Source organism: Pygocentrus nattereri, chromosome 3 (genome assembly GCF_015220715.1).
Source record: "Pygocentrus nattereri isolate fPygNat1 chromosome 3, fPygNat1.pri, whole genome shotgun sequence".
NCBI lineage: Eukaryota > Metazoa > Chordata > Actinopteri > Characiformes > Serrasalmidae > Pygocentrus > Pygocentrus nattereri.
Window position 1 is genome coordinate 49,077,918 of NC_051213.1, and position 20,555 is coordinate 49,098,472.

At 43.1% G+C, this 20,555-nt stretch overlaps 1 protein-coding gene across 1 annotated transcript; it reads left to right on the top strand.

Annotated features, from left to right (window-relative positions):
* The first annotated feature begins 288 nt into the window (after positions 1-288).
* On the top strand, positions 289-16,211 carry gba (glucosidase, beta, acid). The gene is made up of 11 exons (XM_017714569.2): positions 289-449; positions 794-886; positions 1,608-1,802; positions 4,766-4,912; positions 6,498-6,631; positions 8,877-9,049; positions 10,503-10,740; positions 11,729-11,953; positions 13,039-13,202; positions 14,809-14,925; positions 15,757-16,211. The coding sequence occupies exons 2-11, from the start codon at positions 823-825 to the stop codon at positions 15,860-15,862; spliced, it is 1,563 nt and encodes a 520-aa protein (XP_017570058.1). The 5' UTR covers positions 289-449; positions 794-822; the 3' UTR covers positions 15,863-16,211.
* The last annotated feature ends 4,344 nt before the right edge of the window (positions 16,212-20,555 follow it).

Below are 20,555 nucleotides of genomic sequence, written 5' to 3' on the forward strand. Positions count from 1 at the left end.
GTAGGAACTTTCTGTGAGGAGCTTTTAGAGGGAGACGTCTGGTTCCCATCCCCACCACTGGGAACGGTTCTGACTCTGTCAGTTTATCTAGGACGGAGCGTTTCACACCGAACCGCTCAGAACCGCTTTGCTGACACGTTAACCGTTTAATCATGTCAGAAATTTCGAAAAGTCGGCGAACTGCTCCGCTTTAATGCTAAGGACGTTTAAAAATCGAAGGGCCGTTGAAGTTTTATAAGTTTGTGCTTTGGCGACGCCTGCAGGCCGTGCGGCGCAATGACAACAATAATAAAAGCCGTAGTCACGTGACGGTCATGCACCGCGCACTGTCGAAGAAGCAGGAAGGTAAACTTTGGACTCCTGACCGCAGCGATGTGAGAGCAACTGAACAGAAACCGAGTCGCTGTCACTGAATACACGTTAACGGGAAGGTGGAGAACAAGGACAAGGTAAATAAGTTACTGTATTGAGGTGGAACGAGGCAGAAATCGGCTTCACATGCGAATTTTCCGTTCCACCTTAAATGGTCCCGCAGTTACACTGGGGCGCCTCAGGCGCCTGAATGCAGCTGCTGCATCATTTAAGGTGGAACGGGAAATTCGCACAATCCGAATATTTTTTTCCCTTTTTCCTCAGTTCCTCTTTAGTTTTCAGTTCCTAACGACCCTTTTTGAGATGTTGTGTTGGTTCTTAACACTTTCAGAATGATTTTTATAGGTTTCAGACTAAAATGTGCTCCACTGTTGTCTGATGGAGTTGATCATAATCTCTATGTTCTGCATGTTGTGGTCAGCCAGGTGAGATAAAGCTGACTGAGGCAGTATGAGGGGGTCAGCAGCTCTTATTGTGTCTGTCCTCCTGGCCGGGCTGGTTACAGACACCCGAGGTGAGTTCATCTGTTATAAAAGCCCTTGTTTAAATATGTGTCACTGTTTTTTGATGTAAACAGATTTAATGTTACTACTAAATTACTATTGATTATTGATAAACCAAGCACTGATTGATAATTACAAATACTGTTGGTATTGTGTCGAGAAGAGGTTTGGAAAGGGTTCATCGGAACACACTGATGTATGTAAAAATCACTTATTATATTAATATTATTTATATATAACAAAACAGAACATATTTCCGGTTTTGTTGTTTTTCAGTTTTTGACATAGTTGGGAAAAGCCTGCTGTCCTTTACATTATATGTAAATTTCCTGATGAATGGACTAAAAGAAATGACCCAAAATTACTCGCAAAAAATTCTGGTTCCATTGACTTACATTAAAAGTGAAGTAGGTTTTTTGCTTCTCCTGTAAAGTTTCCGTTTTGGAGCTACGAGTTTTGTTCCGAAAAACCAGCACTGTATATAAAACACACCTGTCGTTGTGCATCGTGCCCGAATTAGGAACTCATTAGGTTCTTATCTTTTTCTCTATCAAGAAAACGAATTATCACACACAGAAGTGCTCCAAACCTGATGCGTATGAACATATCAGAGCATGATTATTGACCGAGAAAACCAGCTTATACCTGGATTTCCTTATATGGGCATGACGCAGGTGACCGAATGATGCAGAGTGACCGTGTGAAGCTGCTGCCTGTTCTGTATTTCTACAGCTGGAAGTGAAAGCTGTCAGGCGAGGATGTTCAGCCAGAGTTCAGTGGTGTGTGAGTGTAACGCCACACACTGTGACTCCGTCGGCCGGGTCACTTTACCTGCTGTGGGTCACTACCTGTCGTTCCTGAGCAGTGAGGCGGGCAGCAGGCTGCATAGGGAGCAAGGCCAGGTACAGAGGAACAGCACAGGTACAGGTGAGCTACACTGTGCAGGTCCAGGCTCGGGCAGACCGGTCAGCTCTAACAGACTGTTTAAAAAAAAAATCTTCAGTGTTTCATACAAACACATTTCCAAAAAAGTTGGGACGCTGTGCAAAATGTATATAAAAAACAAAATGCAAATCATGTAAACCTTAATATTTCATTGAAAACAGCACAAAGACAACATATTAAATGTTAAAACTGAGACATTTTGTTGTTTTTTGAAAAAGATTTGCATTTTGAATTTGATGCCAACAACACGTTCCAGAAAAGTTGGGACAGTGGGACAAAAGACTGGTAAATTTGTGTAATGCTGAAAAAAAAACAACAACAAAAAAAACACCTGGTGGTTGATTGGCAGCAGGTCAGTAACATGATTGGGTATAAAGAGCATCTCAGAGAGGCGGAGTCTTTCAGAAGTAAAGAGGAGGAGGGGTCACCACTCTGTGAAAGACTGCACCATCAAATAGAGCAACAACTCAAGAAGAACGTTCCTCAACATAAAACAGCAAAGAGCTTCTGCTTTTCATCGTCTACGGTGCAGAATATCATTAAAGACTCAGAGAATCTGGAGAAATCTCTGTCTGTGAGGGACGAGGCTGAACACCAGTATCTGCTGGCCGTGATCTTTGGGCCCTCAGGCAGCGCTGCATTAAAAACAGACATGGTTCTGTAGTGAAATCACTGCATGGGCTCAGAAACACTTCTGAAAACCACTGACTGTGAACACAGTTCATCACTGCATCCACAAACGCTGTTAAACTCTAAAACACAAAGAAGAACCCAAATATAAACAGGATCCAGAAACGCTGCCACCTTCTCTGGGCCTGAGCTCATTTAAAATGGACTGAGGGGAGGTGGAAAAGTGTCCGGCGGTCCGACGAATCAACATTTGAAATTCTTTGTGGAAATCATGGACACTGTGTCCTCCGGGCTGAAGACCACTCAGCTTGTTATGAGCGCTCAGTTCAAAAGCCAGTCTTCATGATGGTTTAGGGGGGCGATGTATGGAGTCAAATTAGGGTCTTTAATGGTGACGAGAAAAAATATATCGCAAATATAAGATTAGCATTTTGCATTTTACGTTCCTCTTTTGTTTCTGCGATACTTTCCCTCTTTTGCGTTTCTTTCTTTTCTTTGCGCGTCACTGCTGTTCTTTGCGTCTCGCATTTTACGTTCATAATTTTTTTTTTGCTTCTCTCTTTGCTCCGGTTTTACCCTCTGTGTGGGGGCGGGGAAAGGGGCGTGGCCAAGAGCGAAAGGCGTGCCGTGAACGTTCCGCGTCATCAGTTGGAGCCACCGTCACACAGCGCGGCAATTCGGTTTACTGGTATCATGGCCTTCATCGCCCAGCTGGACCACAGCTATATACACTTTATAGACTGATGGTAATAATCGACTTTTATAGACATTTTATCTAATTCGGTGGCTAGATTTGTTTTCACTTACTATGTGTATATATATGTATATATATATATATATACACCTATGCAGGTGTGCAGTAAGGGATGTCATTTGTGATGCAATCCAGGCTGTGTACAGGAATCATAACATACTTTACTTTAAAAGTCTAAATTCACAAAGCACACATTCTGAAAAAAGATTGTTGATTGTGATGCTTTGAAGTTCTACATTAACAAATGTTAACACCACATACCTGTCTCCACATAAACAACACACCTGATCCAGCTCATAAAAAGCTAGATAATTACCTCATCAGCTGGATCAGGTATCTTGGGACACTAAATAGCTGTAACTGTGCAGGGCAGTAGGTCATCAGGATTGGAGCTGAAAACTACTGGTCTACTGAATCAGGCCAGTGGTTCCCAATCCTGGTCCTGGAGAACTCCTCTCTTCCACATGTTGGTGTTTTGTCAGCACCCGAACTAATTAGATGGTCATGAAGCCTTTACTGTCTTCGTGTGTGTGTGTGTGTGTGTGTGTGTGCGTGATGCAGAAGGAGACACCAGAACGTGCAGATTTACCACTTTCTACCTAGACATGGTTCGGCACAGAAGGCTTACAACTTGTCCTCAGTAGTTCCCTCAGCTTCCATAATTATGTGTACTCAAGACCATCTGGATGGGAGATCTTAATAATAATAATAATAATCAACATATGGGCAGGAACCATTTGGCTATATAGTGGAACTGGTATCCATGGTTTCCATGTTAGCTAGCTAGCCTACTCTTCTCACAGCCCTGATCACACTGCACAGTTTGGTTAGTGAAAACAAATCTAGCCACCGAATTAGATAAAATGTCTATAAAAGTCGATTATTACCATCAATCTATAAAGTGTATATAGCTGTGGTCCAGCTGGGCGATGAAGGCCATGATACCAGTAAACCAAATTGCCGCGCTGTGTGACGGTGGCTCCAACTGATGACACGGAACGTTCACGGCACGCCTTTCGATCTTGGCCACGCCTCTTTCCCCCACACAGAGGGTAAAACCGGAGCAAAGAAAAGAGAGAAGCGCAAAAAAAAATGATGAACGTAAAACGCGAGAAGCGCAAACAAAAGAAAGAAACGCAAAAGAGGGAAAGTATTACAGAAACAAAAGAGGAACGTAAAATGCAAAATGTTGATCTTATATTTGCGATATATTTTTTTCTCGTCACCATTAAAGACCCTAATTTGACTCCATAGCGATGGTGCTTACATGATTTGCACATCATTGCGTTCTGTTTTTATTTACGTTCTGCACAGCGTCCCAACTTTTTTGGAAATTGGCTTGTACTTCACTCTGCACTAAACCGCTTTAAACGGGCCTAATCGTGCTGACTTTGCAGTTGTTCAGGGATCTTTAAGCACTGACGATCTCCACGATATACTCAGAAAAGCTTATAGTGATGTAACTTATCACCATAATGATAAAATCTCATCATATTCTCCACCTCTAGTCGTTGCTGCTCCTGTTGACCCCCTTTCTCCTACTGCTCTCTCTCTCTATCAGCTCTGAGGATCACTCTGGTTCCTGAGCAGAAGTACCAGCACATTAAGGGCTTCGGAGGAGCTATGACTGACTCAGCTGCCATCAATATCCTGTCCCTGTCGGCCGGAGCCCAAGACCAGCTGCTCCGCCAGTACTTCTCCCCAGAGGGTGAGCAAGAGGGATGGGAATGGACGACGTTTTTAGGGCATAAACTGAGACTGTAGCTGGTTCAGCTGCACAATCACGATTAATCACATTTGTCTTATTTGTTCTAAGAACGTTTTGTTTTCCCCTTAAATAGTTGCACAGTCTATTACTGGCAAAATAAGCTTCATCAGAGTCACCCCAAACCATTAATGGAAAATACCTGATCCCTGATTGGTCAAACCAGGAGCTGCTTTTATATATATATATATATAATTATTAATTAATGTTCTATACATTTTGTTTATTTAAATATTAACACTTTTCTCTGCAAACAAACACAAACTACACAAATAAATTGATTTTGAAAATGTGTCTTGGGTGCCTAAGACTTTATTACTCTATTTGTATCGTGTGAACGCAGACGATGAACATAAATAATGGTTTCCTCACAGAGTGAACACAGTTTCCATCACTGGCATCCAGTGAGAGCAGCAGCGGCTGCATGTTCCAGCTAATGAGTGTATATATATCATATATATCACATATACAGTCAATGAGTGGATTCATCATGTGCAAGCTCATTTCCAATAAAGTTTGGATTCTGTTCAAAATGAAAACAATGTGTAATAATAATAATAATAATAATAATAATAATAATAATAATTGAATCCTATATTTAATTCAAAATAGTACATATCAAATGTTGATACTGAGAAATGTTATTGTTTTTTGAAAAATATAGTTTATACATTTTGAATTTGATGCCAGCAGCACATTTCAAAAAAGTCGGGATGGGGTCTGTTTACCGCTGTGTTTCATCACCTCTTCTTTAACAGCGCTCTGTCAGTGTTTGGGAACTGAGGAGGCGCTGCTGTAGCTCTGAAAGTGAAATGTGTTTCTGTTCTTGTCTGATTCAGGATTTCAGCTGCTCATCAGTTTCAGGGGCTCATTTGTCTTATTTTTTTATTTCATAATGTGCCAAATGTTCTCAGTGGTGACCAGTCTGGACTGCAGGCAGGTCAGTTTAGCACCTGGACTCTATTAATACGGAGCAGTGCTGCTGTAACACATGCAGAATGTGGTTTGACATCGTCCTGCTGAAATAATCAAGGCCTTCCTTGAAAAAGACGCCTTATGTTGCCAAAACATTTATATATCATTCAGCTTTATCGGTGCCTTCACAGATGAGCATGTCACCCATGCCATGTGCACTATTGCCCCGCTAAACCATCATGAATACAGGCTTTCGAACTGAGCACTGATAACAAGCCAGATGGTCCCTCTCCTCTTTAGCCTGGAGGTCACAGAGTCCATGATTTCTGAAAATAATTAAAAACTTTGATTTGTTGGTTCACAGAACACTTTTCTCTACTTCATCTCAGTCCACCCTAAATGAGCTCAGGCCCAGAGAAAGTGGCAGCATTTCTGGATCCTCTTTATATATGGTTTCTTCTTTGCATGGTAGAGCAAAGTATTTATAACACACCTTTAAGATGTGAAGTGAGCAGAAACAACTCGTTTATTCAGATGTGAAACTCTTGTGACTTTACTGCTTGTATTTTGAAAATATCAACATTAAACAGCCACTTTCCATCATGTTTTTCAGGTATAGAGTATAATGTGGTCAGAGTCCCGATGGCCAGCTGTGACTTTTCCACTCGCCTGTACACCTACGCTGACTCACCTGGAGATTACGGCCTGCTTAACTTCAGCCTGGCTGAGGAAGACACGCACATGAAGGTGACACTTTTATACACTAATTATTGCAGATTTTTATTTTTTTTAGGTTCTTTAGGAGAGAAAGCATCATGTTTGAGGAACCATAAGTTGTTTTTGTGTTTTATAACTGCACTTCTTTTTGGCTTCAAATACGCAATTATATACACACTCTCAGATAAAAAGGTAGTAAACGTCACTGGGGCAGTACCCCTCGTATCACTGGGGTGTGACCCTAAAGGGTACATCTCGGTACCTTTAGTCAGGGAGCATAACTGTACCCTAATCCACTGATGAGTTAAGAAGGCAAGTTACCATGTGACACTGGTCAGATTTGGAAGTGGAGCATGACATGAGTAGGCCACCGTGGTTTGTGTGGTGGAACTAGTTTTTTTGGTGGAAGGAAATGGTTGCGGCTTTTTGCTTCACTTTTTTCTTTTTGTTTCTTTGCATAAAAGCAACTGAACACTGCCGGTCAATGAAATCCCAGCAGGGATGATCTACTGTGACCTGCTGTGATCTTATTCTCCACACCACCCTCCCTATACCTGTGGGGAACCCTCAGGACCATCTAGATCTTTTTGGAAACCTAAAGCTCACATGTCGGGAATTACAGTTAATTTTTATGTAATATATTCATCAGACTAGATCAGACTAGGTCAGTAGAGACAAGACAGAATACGTGTGTGAATGAGAGGGAGGCAGGTGGAAAGGTGAAGATGCAAGGAGTAGAGGTCGTAAAGGTGGATGACTTCAAATATCTTGGGTCAACCATCCAGAGCAATGGACGGTGTAGAAAAGAGGTGAAGAGGGTGCAGGCAGGATGGAGTGGGTGGAGACGGGTGTCAGGGCTGATGTGTGACAGAAGGATAGCAGCAAGAGTGAAAGGGAAGGTCTACAAGACAGCAGTGCGTCCTGCTATGATGTTTGGTTTGGAGACTGTGGCTCTGTCTAAAAGACAGGAGGCTGAGCTGGAGGTGGCGGAGATGAAGATACTGAGATTTTCGTTGGGAGTGACAAGGATGGACAAGATTAGAAATGAGCAGATCAGAGGGACAGTGAAGGTGGAGCAGTTTGGAGATAAAGCCAGAGAGGCCAGGTTGAGATGGTTTGGACATGTGTTGAGGAGGAATAGTGGATATATTGGGCAAAGAATGTTGGAGATGGAGCTGCCGGGTAGAAGGAGAAGAGGTAGACCTCAGATTTATGGATGTAGTGAAGGTGGACATGGAGATGGTTGGTGTGAAAGTAGAGGAGGCAGTGGATAGGGCAAGATGGAGGCAGATGATCCGCTGTGGCGACCCTTAAAGGGAGCAGCCGAAAGAAGAAGAAGAAAGAAGATTCATCAGACTAGAAAAGGATGGCATTGCCAAGTACAGGGGAGAGGACCTGCCCCAGGTGGGGGAGTTTAAGTATCTCAGGGTCTTGTTGGCGAGTGATGGGAAGAGGGATCATGAGATCGGCCGCAGGCTGGGACAAGTGGCTGCAGTAATCCAGTCACTGTACCGGACTGTAGTGGTGAAGAGGGAGCTGAGCCGTAAGGCAAAGCTCTCTGTTTACCGGTCAGTCTACATCCCAACCCTCACTTATGTTCATGATCTGTGGGTAATGACCCGAAAGAATGAGATCATAGGTACAAGTGACGGAAATGAGCTTTCTTTGCAGGGTGACGGCTACACTCTGCTTGATAAGGTGAGGAGCTCGATCATCCGGGAGGAGCTCAGAGTAGAGCCACTACCCCTCAACATTGAGAGTAGCCAGCTGAGGTGGTTCGGATATCTGATTGGATGCCCCCTGGCTGCCTCCCAACAGGCACGGCCCACTGAGACGAAACTCTGAGGTCGTCCTGGGACCCACCGGAGGGATTGTATCTCCAAGTTGGCCTGGGAGCGGCTCAGGGTCCCCCAGAACAAGCTGGAGAAAGTTTACAGTGCCGTCTGGGATTCTCTGCTCTCCCAATTGTTACCGCGACTTTTTCTGGATTAAGCAGTTAAAGATGATAAATGAATGAGTGAATATTCATCACGCTTGTTGTGTTTAAACTCTGTAAGAAATGTAGTAATAGTCATATTTCAGTGCCACGTTTGGTTGGAAACTAAAGTGGTAAATTCTTGAAAGGCCCCACAGAAAACTCTCCGATCAGGATTCTTTTCTCTGTGAGAAGTTTTCAAATTCATGAAGGCATTTTGTTCTTAAATGTCGACCTTTTGCTGTATTATAATTTAGTAAATAGTATGAGGTTCTCACTTGTTCTTGTGTTTTTTCACAGATTCCCCTGCTGCACCGGGCTCAGGCTCTATCTGCTCGCCCTCTGTCTCTGTTCGCTTCTGCCTGGACCGCCCCCTCCTGGCTGAAGACGAATGGAGCACTTATTGGCAAGGGCTCACTCAAAGGCCAGCCAGGGGACAAAGAGTACAAGACCTGGGCTCAGTACTACATCAGGTACATAACCTGTGATACTGTATACGGTGACAATCATATACGTTAAACAAATTAGAGATTGATTAATCTGTAGACTATAAATGATTGATCGGCTTATCAAACCATTATGCTTTTTCCTTCATGCTGTTTCCTCTCTCTTTGCCCCACAGCTGACATCTGTGAGAAAATCTTTTATAGTACAGAGAAATAGAAGCCGTATCGCCCCCTACGCTTCCTGTAGTGTATTACAGTCTGTCAGAGCGACTGTGTGGATCATAAGAACATTATAGAGCTTTTTAAATGAAACAGTAGAAGCCGTATCGCCCCCTACGCTTCCTGTAGTGTATTACAGTCTGTCAGAGTGACTGTGTGGATCATATGAACATTATAGAGCTTTTTAAATGAAACAGTAGAAGCCGTATCGCCCCCTACGCTTCCTGTAGTGTATTACAGTCTGTCAGAGCGACTGTGTGGATCATAAGAACATTATAGAGCTTTTTAAATGAAACAGTAGAAGCCGTATCGCCCCCTACGCTTCCTGTAGTGTATTACAGTCTGTCAGAGCGACTGTGTGGATCATATGAACATTATAGAGCTTTTTAAATGAAACAGTAGAAGCCGTATCGCCCCCTACGCTTCCTGTAGTGTATTACAGTCTGTCAGAGCGACTGTGTGGATCATATGAACATTATAGAGCTTTTTAAATGAAACAGAAGAAGCCTTATCGCCCCCTACGCTTCCTGTAGTGTATTACAGTCTGTCAGAGTGACTGTGTGGATCATATGAACATTATAGAGCTTTTTAAATGAAACAGTAGAAGCCGTATCGCCCCCTACGCTTCCTGTAGTGTATTACAGTCTGTCAGAGCGACTGTGTGGATCATATGAACATTATAGAGCTTTTTAAATGAAACAGTAGAAGCCGTATCGCCCCCTACGCTTCCTGTAGTGTATTGCAGTCTGTCAGAGCGACTGTGTGGATCATATGAACATTATAGAGCTTTTTAAATGAAACAGTAGAAGCTGTATCGCCCCCTACGCTTCCTGTAGTGTATTACAGTCTGTCAGAGCGACTGTGTGGATCATATGAACATTATAGAGCTTTTTAAATGAAACAGTAGAAGCCGTATCGCCCCCTACGCTTCCTGTAGTGTATTACAGTCTGTCAGAGCGACTGTGTGGATCATATGAACATTATAGAGCTTTTTAAATGAAACAGTAGAAGCCGTATCGCCCCCTATGCTTCCTGTAGTGTATTACAGTCTGTCAGAGTGACTGTGTGGATCATATGAACATTATAGAGCTTTTTAAATGAAACAGTAGAAGCTGTATCGCCCCCTACGCTTCCTGTGGTGTATTACAGTCTGTCAGAGTGACTGTTTGAATCACATAAATATACACACTCCTTCTTTGGAGGAAATATACTTTCCCCCTTTCATTGCTCGACTTCTTGCTTCCCTCGTCTTCCTTCTCAGGTTCCTGGAGGAATATGAGAAACACAACCTTTCCTTCTGGGGGCTGACCACAGGAAACGAGCCCACTGCCGGAGAATTGACCAATTACAGCTTCCAGGCTTTGGGTTTCAGACCAGAACAACAGCGTGATTGGATTGCGATGGACCTTGGCCCTGCCCTCCATTCCTCCCGGTACGCAAAGACGCGTCTTATGATCCTGGATGACCAGAGGCTCCTGCTTCCTTACTGGGCCAAAGTGGTAAGAGAGGGTGGGATAAATAAGCAGTAGAACCCGAGAGGGGATGTGTTATCGTGAAATAACATCCCGGCTGTGATCTGGTGTCCGTAGATCATCACAGCCGTGATGTTATTGGTGATAACTCCCTCCTGGAGTGCTCTAATGCTTTAATACAGCAGTTAAATAAATACAGTAAGAAATGAATAAACTGGCCGTGAACGCGGCGTTTAATATGTTTTAATGTTCAGCTCCTTCCTCCTAATTATAGCTCCTTAACGAGCAGCTTGTTGCTACGTCAGAGTAATGAGCTCCGCCCACTCGCCGCTCAGCCGGCAGTTCGTTCTCCAGCTCCTTACACTAAATTCCCAAACTGTCGTCACCACTGAGCAGCTTTTCAGTCGGCAGCTGTGACAGAAGAACAGCTGAACAACCTGGAATCAGCCAGAAATGAACCCAACACCATTCGCCAGACGGGTCTGATCTTCAGAGTCGGACCAAATCAGACTGAGCCGTAAAACTGACCCAATATCAGGTTCAGCTCAGTTTGGTCAGTTTGTCCAGATCAGTATTAATGTTGTTTTGTTCCAGCCGGTCTGTAAAGCTTCTTACAGCCCGTTTAGTTTGGAGAATGGTATAATTAAGTTGTATCCATGACTTCATAAGGTGTGGAAACAAGATAATTAAGTCCTATCCATAGCAAGGCAAGACTATATAGTTGTATAAATGACTTAGTAAGGTATGAGAGGAAGATAATTATGTAGTGGCCATGACTTAGTAAGGTGTGGAAACTAGGTATACATAATTCTAAATATCCATGATTTAGTAAGGTGTGGGAATGAGATAATTAAGTTGCAAGAGATATGAGATGTGGAGACTAGATAATTAAGTAGTGACCAGGACTTACTAAAGTGTGGGAATAGGATCATTAAGTCATGGCCATGGCTTTGTAAGGCTTGGAACTATTAAGGCTTTAAGAACTATTAAGGAGTGTTTCTCTGTTCTGCTGCAGGTTCTGAGTGATACTCACGCGGCGCGCTACGTCCATGGCATCGGTCTCCACTGGTACTTGGACCACGTTGCTCCCGCCAAAATCACTCTAGGAACCACGCATGACCTCTACCCTGAGTACTTCCTGTTTGGGACTGAAGCCTGCTCTGGCTGGACATCCTTTGACCGAGGTGTGCAACTGGGCAGCTGGAAGAGAGCTGAGGACTACGCCAGTGATATTATAGAGGTACCTGATTCGCCACATGAGCCACTTTTGGATCCATTCATTTGATATATACTTTAATACGTTTACTGACCTCTGTGTGGACGCTAAGCCACAAGACCAGCCCATTTTGAACTCATCAGGGTTGTGATGTCACATTTGCACATCCGCCAATTCAGTTTAGTCCCTCCTGTTCCTGTTGAAGTGATATGAAGTGTCATTCCTGCAGACAGTCTGTAGCTATTGAAGGCCGAGATGTGGAAAAATGATTAAACGTTGTGCTGCTCATGGCTGTCAGGAAGCAAACGGATCACTGCAGCCTTCCAAGGGATCTGCACACCTGAAAGGAGCGGCTGAAGCTCTTTTTTTTTTCTGGGGCCCAACCTGAACAGTTTCATCCTGGAGGGCTTTCATGAATAACCACACAAACATTATCAGTAGATCTTTTTTTTTTGTTTTGTTATAATTTAAGATCCAGGGGTCGTATTACAGAAACGACTTAAGTCTGAAATCTTATCTGTTTAGTCTCCATGATGACTATCAGGACTGAATTTAGGACAGAAGCTGTTACAGAACAACGGTTCTTAAGGTCGTAATCTCATCATTAACTCCAGATCAGAAAACAGCATCACTCAAACATCCTAACTAGACTAAACCTCCTAAATCCTGTCCTAGCTTTAGGATGAACCCCAGATCTGCCTTAACTATTGTCTTAACTGTCTGTGCCTGTGGTTTTATGCTCAGTTCACTCTAACCAGCATAATGACGCTACAGGTATCGACACTGAAAGCGGTGGTTTGCGTTTAAAAACCCAAATGCTGCAGACTCGAGTTATGGTTTCTGAAAACCGGACCTTAAACAGAAGTTAGGACCCTATTGGGGTTCATCCTAAAGTTAGGACAGGATTTAGGAGGTTTAGTCTAGTTAGGATGTTTGTGTGATGCTGTTTTCTGATCTGGAGGTAATGATGGGATTATGAAGTGAGGAGCTGTTATTCTGGAACAGCTACTGTCCCAAATTCAGTCGTCATGGTGACAGGTCAGACTTCAGAAGTTTATGAAACCTGTGCTACAGCCCTGTTATTACTATTTTCCATTATTTTACCACAGGACCTGAACAACCACGTGACGGGATGGACTGACTGGAATTTAGCGCTAGATCAGGGCGGCGGGCCGAACTGGGTCAAGAATTTCGTGGACAGCACCATCATTGTGGACCACAGCAGGGACGTCTTCTACAAACAGCCCACCTTCTACAGCATGGCCCACTTCAGGTCAGAAGGCTTCACCGCAGCCTGATCCCCCAAACACCCAAACATTAGAATGAAGTTCTAATAAAATTAACGTCCAGAATGAAGTTCTAATAAAGTTCAGGATGAAGGGCTAAATATTACTTCTTTCCAGAATGAAGTGAAATTGATATAAGGATCTTCTGATAAAATTCATATCTAGAAAGAAGTTCTGACATTATTATCCAGAATGCGGTTCTCATAAAATTACTATCCAGAACGCCTTATATTTCACCTTTTGGGCAGCCCTGGAGACACGACGCTGGGAAGCTTATTATAAATAGACAAATGCAGCGTATTATTCAGTCTTTTAATTATTTGCCCAAATACTTGAAATATGGCATAAAACCTGTAAAAATACCTTCTGCTGTTTATTTCTATATGTAAAAACCCTGAAGGTGTGAGCGCTGGCGCAGCTGATCGTTACTGTTCTTATTTCTGTATGAGCTGCTCAGAGTCTGCGCCTCTGACCTTCAACAGAGCAGCTCCTATAAAACTTTCATCACGACCAGCTGGAACGTTTCACCAGTTCTCAGTAGAAGCTCTGAAGAGCAGCTGTCGTCTCTGTCTCACTGAACTGGTCCGTTCTTTGGAAACACAGCTGCGTGTTTCTTCATCGTTATTGCGATATTGGCTTTTGCAACGTTGACGTGCTGTGAGCGGCCTGGCCGGCCACAGCTCCAGACCAGGCTCTGTGGGTGATGAAGTCCAGCAGTTACTGTAGTGAAATAATGACGGCAGTAAATGTAAAAACGTAACAGCTTAAAAAACCTGGTGAACTTCTGAGAACTTCTGAGAACGTCCGGCATCTCTCAGCAGAGGATCCGACGCTTATACGACTCTACGACGTTCTGCTCCAAAGCAGAGTAGCAGCAGTAAAGCAGAGCTGGAGAAGCAGCTCAACAGAATAGAAACTGAGCAAACTATCGCTGAGCACTTTATTAGGTACACCTATCTGTTTCTACCCTGACCGATGAGGTAGGAGTGTCTAATAGAGTGGACAGTGTTTAAACTGCAGCGGTTTCATGGCCAGGTGTGGCCTGTTTGCTGCTATTTCATGACAAATTAAGGAGAAAATGACAAAAATTGTCACCGTCCAAATACTTATGGACCAGACTATCTTATCTGCATATATACATACATACATACATACGCATATGTTAGTTAATCGAGCTCTGGGCTGAGCCAGTGTGCAGAAGTGGCAGTGGATCTCAGTGAGCTTAGTGCTAACGTAACACAGAGATTCCCATAGAGGCACTAATTAGCATTATTATCATGAAAGGAATCAAGTGGAACAACAAATGTATTTAAAAATAAGAAATGCGTTGAGAAAGATCAGATGATGTTCTCTGCAGAAAAACATCTAGAAGAAAAGAAAAACAATAACAAATGCCACTTAACCCACCTGTTTATTTTCCATTATATATCTGCCACAGCAGTGCTTTTTATGTATTATATCATGAGGCGTATTGAAATCCCAGTATGTAGCAACATGATCTCAATACCAGTGGTTGGATCGTATCGTGCAGCCCTGCCTGGACAGTGGAATAAGTCTTGTGTTTACTTTGTTATTCTCTTTCAATAAATAAAGCAAGTTCCTGTGGGAGGGGTCTCAGAGAGTGGGCGTGTCCACCAGCGGACATTCCGCCCTGGAAAGCTCCGCCTTCATCAGACCTGACGGCTCGGCAGCGCTGATTGTTCTGAACAGGTGAGAAATGAGGTGCGAGTTACGTGATGAACTTTTCCTCTTTCAGCGCCGTGTGTTAGGAGCGTCTGTGTGATCAAACTCATTGATCTTTCTCGATTGATTATTCTGACCAACGGACAAAAAATAAACACACAACATGGTTTATTGGACTGAAGACATGAGATCCTCTTGCCCGAATGAAACGTTTCTGTAGCCGGCCGGGTTAACCAGCTAACACGAACAGCCTTGCAAACCGCTGCTTATGCCGCTTATTAAATACAATAATCCTTCGTTAGGGAGAAATTCACAGTGCTACAGCAGCAAAGCCGAGCCAGGCACTCAAGAAAGAACTACAAGAAGAGAACAGACAGTCACTGTATAAACTGTGTAAGACTAAAGATTATAAAACAACTCTATATGCCTTTTTTATTGTTGCGTTGTGTGTATGTTTGAAAACGAATGTTTATTTAATTAATATTTCAGGGAATCTCCTTTTCAACTGCCCAATAAACCCTATTCTGTTTTACATGTCGACTGTCAACGCTTTGAAAATATGTTTACCAGTGTCCGATGACGTGTTATCAGCATTGTAATTGGCTGTTTCATGAAACTTGTCTGACACCTGCTACTGTTGCGGCCAAGTTTCAAGTGAGTTGCAGGACGCTTATGCAACTTAAGTGCAACGTTTTCAAACATGAAGAAACGATCGACTCTGATAACTGACCACGGGTTACGGACGCTGCAGATCGAGGTCAGGCTGAAGAATGACGTGTCCTGATGATGGTCAGTGGCTGCGTTGTGAGACCGGAGAGTTCTGCATTATAATGTACCTTGTATGTTTAAAACCCGCAGGTCTGATGCGGAGGTTCCTTTTGAAGTGTGGGATCAGACGGTGGGCTTTTTACCCTCCAGCGCGCCTCCTCACTCCATCCTCACGCTGCTCTGGAACAGGTCCTGACCTGACCGTAACCCTTTACTCTCCAGACAGGACTGGAGGGAAGGCACACGGCTCTAAGCTACACGCGGCTTATGTTGTCAGCATCAAACTCTCAAAACAAGACATTTCCAGACATTTGTTGTGTTCCAAAGCCTGGGCTGGACGATATACGATATACGGATGAATTATTTAATTAATCAGTCATTTTACACTTTACATACTTTAATTTGTCTTTGTTACTTTGTAAACAACTTACATTTTAAAACAAGTTTTTGCAGAGAACTGTGGGTCTCCTCCCGGGTGGACTTGCCTGTGACACCTCCCGAGGGAGGCGTCCAGGAGGCACCTCAGCTGGCTCCTCTCGACGTGGAGAAGCAGCGGCTCTACTCCGAGTCCCTCCCGGATGACCGAACCTCTCACCCTATCTCTAAGGGAGAGTCCAGACACCCTGCGGAGGAAACTCATGTTTTTATTTCATTTTAAAATAACATTTTGCCATAAACCGAACTGACCATTGTTTATTCAAGAGACGCAGAAGAAGTAGGGACGTTAAAATATTAATGAACGCTTGAAATATTAAAAATGTAAACGTCTCCAAAAACCTCTTTAAAACCCATTTGCTTGGACTAAACACCGGGCATCCTTTTGTTACTGCGAGGTCATTAAGACTTGCTGAGCTAATGTGAAGTGGTAATTTGAGGTGTAATCGCTGTCCCATAGACTTCTGTTGGGGTAGGAGAGTCAGAGTGGATATTACGCTGCAGTGCATGCTGGGGACTGTAGTGCAGCGCATTGTGAAACGGGCTAATATTAATATAAAGTTAAAATACTTTGCGGGCTGGATAGGATTGAGCGACGGGCCTGATCTGGCCTTGTGTTTGACGCATGGGCTGTATACGAAGGGTCCTTTGCTTTGGACGGCCTGTATGACGTATCGGCCGAGAAATGCCGCTGACCTCAGCTGCAGCCCAGGCCTTGGAAAGCAGCTATTGTCTAAATCATCAAACAAAATATTTCAAATACATATTGTAATTAATGCTAAATCATTTCATGTAAAGTAAGAGCTGCATGACCATGAAACCGATATGTGTACGTGTGTGTGTGTATATATATATACCCTTTATTTGGATGGTCCCCTATGGATGCTTTTCAGATGCCTCAATCACTAACTAACTTTCTCATGATGTTCAGTTGATCATCAACAATAGTGGGGTTATGGTTGGGGTTAGGTGTAGGTGTGGGTGTTGCCTTGAGCTTAAGGTTAGGTTTAGGGTTTAGGGTTAGGTTTAATAAACTCTTTCATACTGAAGTTGAAGTTCAGTTTCATTTAATAGATGTTTAGTTGAACGTTACTTAGACATGCTGAGCATTTCCGAAGCATCTACAGTGGACCGTCCAAGTAAAGTGTTGAGTTTCTATATGGAACAAACAGCTTGAACGTAGCCTTGAGAATTTTAACGCAGGCTTTAGATCAACGTACTGATTCATTTCCACCACAGCGTCTCGCCCTCTGGCCTTTGGGTTTGGATTTGAAGGTTTTTTAATGCACTTCACAGTTGATTGGAATGAGTATGATGTATATAGCGTGGAGCTTTAAAGGGCCAGTATCAGGGGAAAAAAACTAATTTGCTGCTTTGTTTTTGGATGTATTTGTTTTTGGATGACACTACATACTTGTTTAAAAACAAGACAAAATTTGAGTTACTGTTGAATTCAAATTAACATTTAAACCCACTGAAAACAATGAACTGTAATGCAATATATTTAAAACAAATCGATGAATGTTGAACTGTCTTTAAACCGAACATCAAGCAAGAATGGGAAAGAATTCCACCTACAAAGCTTCACCAATCAGTGTCCTCAGTTCCCAAACGCTTACTGAGTGTTAAAGGAAAGGTGATGTAACTCAGTGGGAAACACGCCCCTGTCCCAACTTCTCTGGAACGTGTTGCAGGCATCAAATTCAAAATGAGTGAATATTTGCAAAAAACTATAAAGTTTATCCGTTTGAACATTAAATATCTCGTCTTTGTAGTGGATTCAATTGAATATAGGTTGAAAATGATTTGCAGATCATCGTATTGTTTTTGTGTTTTACACAACGTCCCAACTTCACTGGAATTGGGGTTGTAGTTCTGTCCAGGGCTCAGACATTCAGCTTAAAATTCTGAAGTCAGCAGCCTGAAAAGTGGTCTTAATTTCTGAATACTGAATTATTAAATGTGAAATTTAACAGTGGAAAAACATCTGAACGTTTGATCTTTGGAAATCTGTGCACAAAATGTACATTTCTGAGCACTGAAATAAAACCGTGATTCAGTGTCTCAACTGTAAGATTCTAGCATTAAATTGTGTTAATTTGTTTGCTTTTACATTTCAAGTCTTTTCGTCGTTTACCTGCATATCTGTTAGAAAAGCTGCCCTGTTTAATTTTAGCAACTTAACAGTAATTCTGCACTAAACGTAGCAGAAAACGGTCATATTTAAGTGTTTACTGAGGATTTGTGACTTGAGCCCTTCTGTACGGGTCCGTTCATCACGAGACGTCGCCACGACGTAAAGAGCAGCTGGCACGTTTGAAGTGCCGTCGATTTTGATACGACCTCCCGTCCAGCCTCCGGCAGTCTAGCGGCTCCATCACGCTGCAGAAATGTGAAGGATGTTACTGACGCGGATTGAGGAGATTCCAAGTGCACATCTGTAAATAACCATGAAAAGCGACTCGTCAGGACGACTGACCTGCTGTTGTAACGATGATCTCGAGCAGCGTCTATGTGATGAGTGGAGGGAGAACGTTTGTCTGGCTTGGGCCTGTGCTGCTGTTGTTGGAGTGAAACTCTGATCTGTTTTTAAGGCACGTCGCTGCTGTCGGAACAAAACCCCGTAACTTCACGGGACGAGGAAAACCCGTAACTTTTAATGGAGAAATTTTACTTTCATTTTTGTTCATTTACTAAAGCTGGAGATGCTTCACCGCCAGCACCTAACATCTGTATCGTCAGCTGATCGACTCCGTTTAAACCCAATACTTCCACTTGAAGTGTCTCCTCAGCCGCTGTTCACTCCTCTGCCGACTACGCCATGTTCTCGAATCTTCGCCACCACACGGTGAACCTCGGGATGTGTCGGCTGGTGAAGGATCAAACCGTTGGATTCTTTGTTGCCATGGAAAAGGACGACACGTTTCTCGGCCACATATGAAGGAGCCTTCGAAATGGGACGGCCTAGTGGCACCGCTGTGACGCAAGTGGCCTTTACATGCAGCCTCCGAATGACGCAGCCCTTGAACTGGGACACAGCCGAAGGGCTGCTGCCTCTTTCAAATGGTCAAAAAATACAGACAAAAACTGAGATACAAGGTTTTGTCTGGACAGCAGGTAGGTTCAAGTTTCATTTGAAGAATCTGTTTGGATAAACTTAAAATGTACAGGGAGATTCACTCGAAAGAGGCCCTGAATATCCTGTATTAACTCTGAACGAACAAGCCGGGACGCCCCTGCACCGGAGCGATGAGGGCAACTTCTGGGTGCTGACCCCCATACCCCTTCATGGGTCTGGCAGAAAGCAGAGATCACTTCCAGCATCGTTTACACACACGTCAAGGGATGTAGCGGATTTTTTTGGTTCAGATTGCTTCATCCTAGCAGGAGTTACAATAGAATATTCGGGGCCTCTTTCGAGTGAATCACCCTGTATTAATGCCCTTTTTCCCTTTCGATAAGCAATAAAAAAAAAAAGTGTTAAACATCAATCTCGTCGGGGCAAAGTGATCATTTAACGCTGGATTAGCTCTGCTGTGCATAAAGTTCTGAAAACAAATATGAAATGAAAAAGTCTCCATGTGCAAATGTGTAACCAACTCATGCAAGCCTGTATTAGCAAGATCAACATGGAATTGATTTTTATTCAGTTTTATTATTAATACATCATCGTCATCGTACACATCATATATATAATATATATTTTAATATTTAGGGATTCGTCATTTTTGTCATTTCCGTATGCTTTTGTTTGTTTTTCTTTGAACGGGTTTTGGAACTAAAATTATTTACAAAAAAAGTGATACAAATGAGAGTGAAAAGTGGAGAACTGGGTGTAGATGGGTGTGTGATATATACACCAGAAAGAGGTGCAGAAGGGAGAAACAATTACCCAGACAAGACGGCGTGATCCCACAAGCAGGTCTTTAAATGAGCACGCCAGCGTTTTTACCCTGATCTCCATCTGCAGAGCGTGATCACTTACTAAACGTTTCGCTGAACATCTGGAACAGAAAATCCATTAAGTCAAAAAAAAAACGCCCAACCGGCAGCTGAATTGTGGGAAAACGCTTGAAATAATTGTCTATAACACACAAATGTGAAGCTCCAGCTGTTCCACTCTAGCAGTTGGGATGATAAGCTGACAGAAGATCTTCCCAAAACTGTTCTTGTCCAGTTTTGCTCAACTCTGCATCGCTGGACAAAGACATAAAAGTAGTTCAGCCACCTTCACTTTCTTGTATCCGTGATCATCAAGCAGAACCTGTGAATCACCAAAGGCTTCCCTCTGGAGCTCATTTCCACCCTGTGGAGAATCTACAGGCTGTAGAGAGTAACTGACTGGCAGAACACTCAGCAGCTGCTTCCGTTTCAAGTCAAGCGGTTTTCCGTTCTAAGATCAGGGAAACGTGTCCAAGTTCTCGTCCGTGGTCATCGATCACGCTCTGCAGGTA

What these genes read in the sequence shown, in the direction of transcription:
- gba (XM_017714569.2), top strand. Translation starts at nt 823, where the DNA reads ATGAGGGGGTCAGCAGCTCTTATTGTGTCTGTCCTCCTGGCCGGGCTG. An exon ending in TGGGCTCAGTACTACATCAG is followed by an intron (nt 9,050 to 10,502) that starts GTACATAACCTG and finishes CTTCCTTCTCAG; the next exon opens with GTTCCTGGAGGAATATGAGA. An exon ending in GCGCTGATTGTTCTGAACAG is followed by an intron (nt 14,926 to 15,756) that starts GTGAGAAATGAG and finishes TAAAACCCGCAG; the next exon opens with GTCTGATGCGGAGGTTCCTT.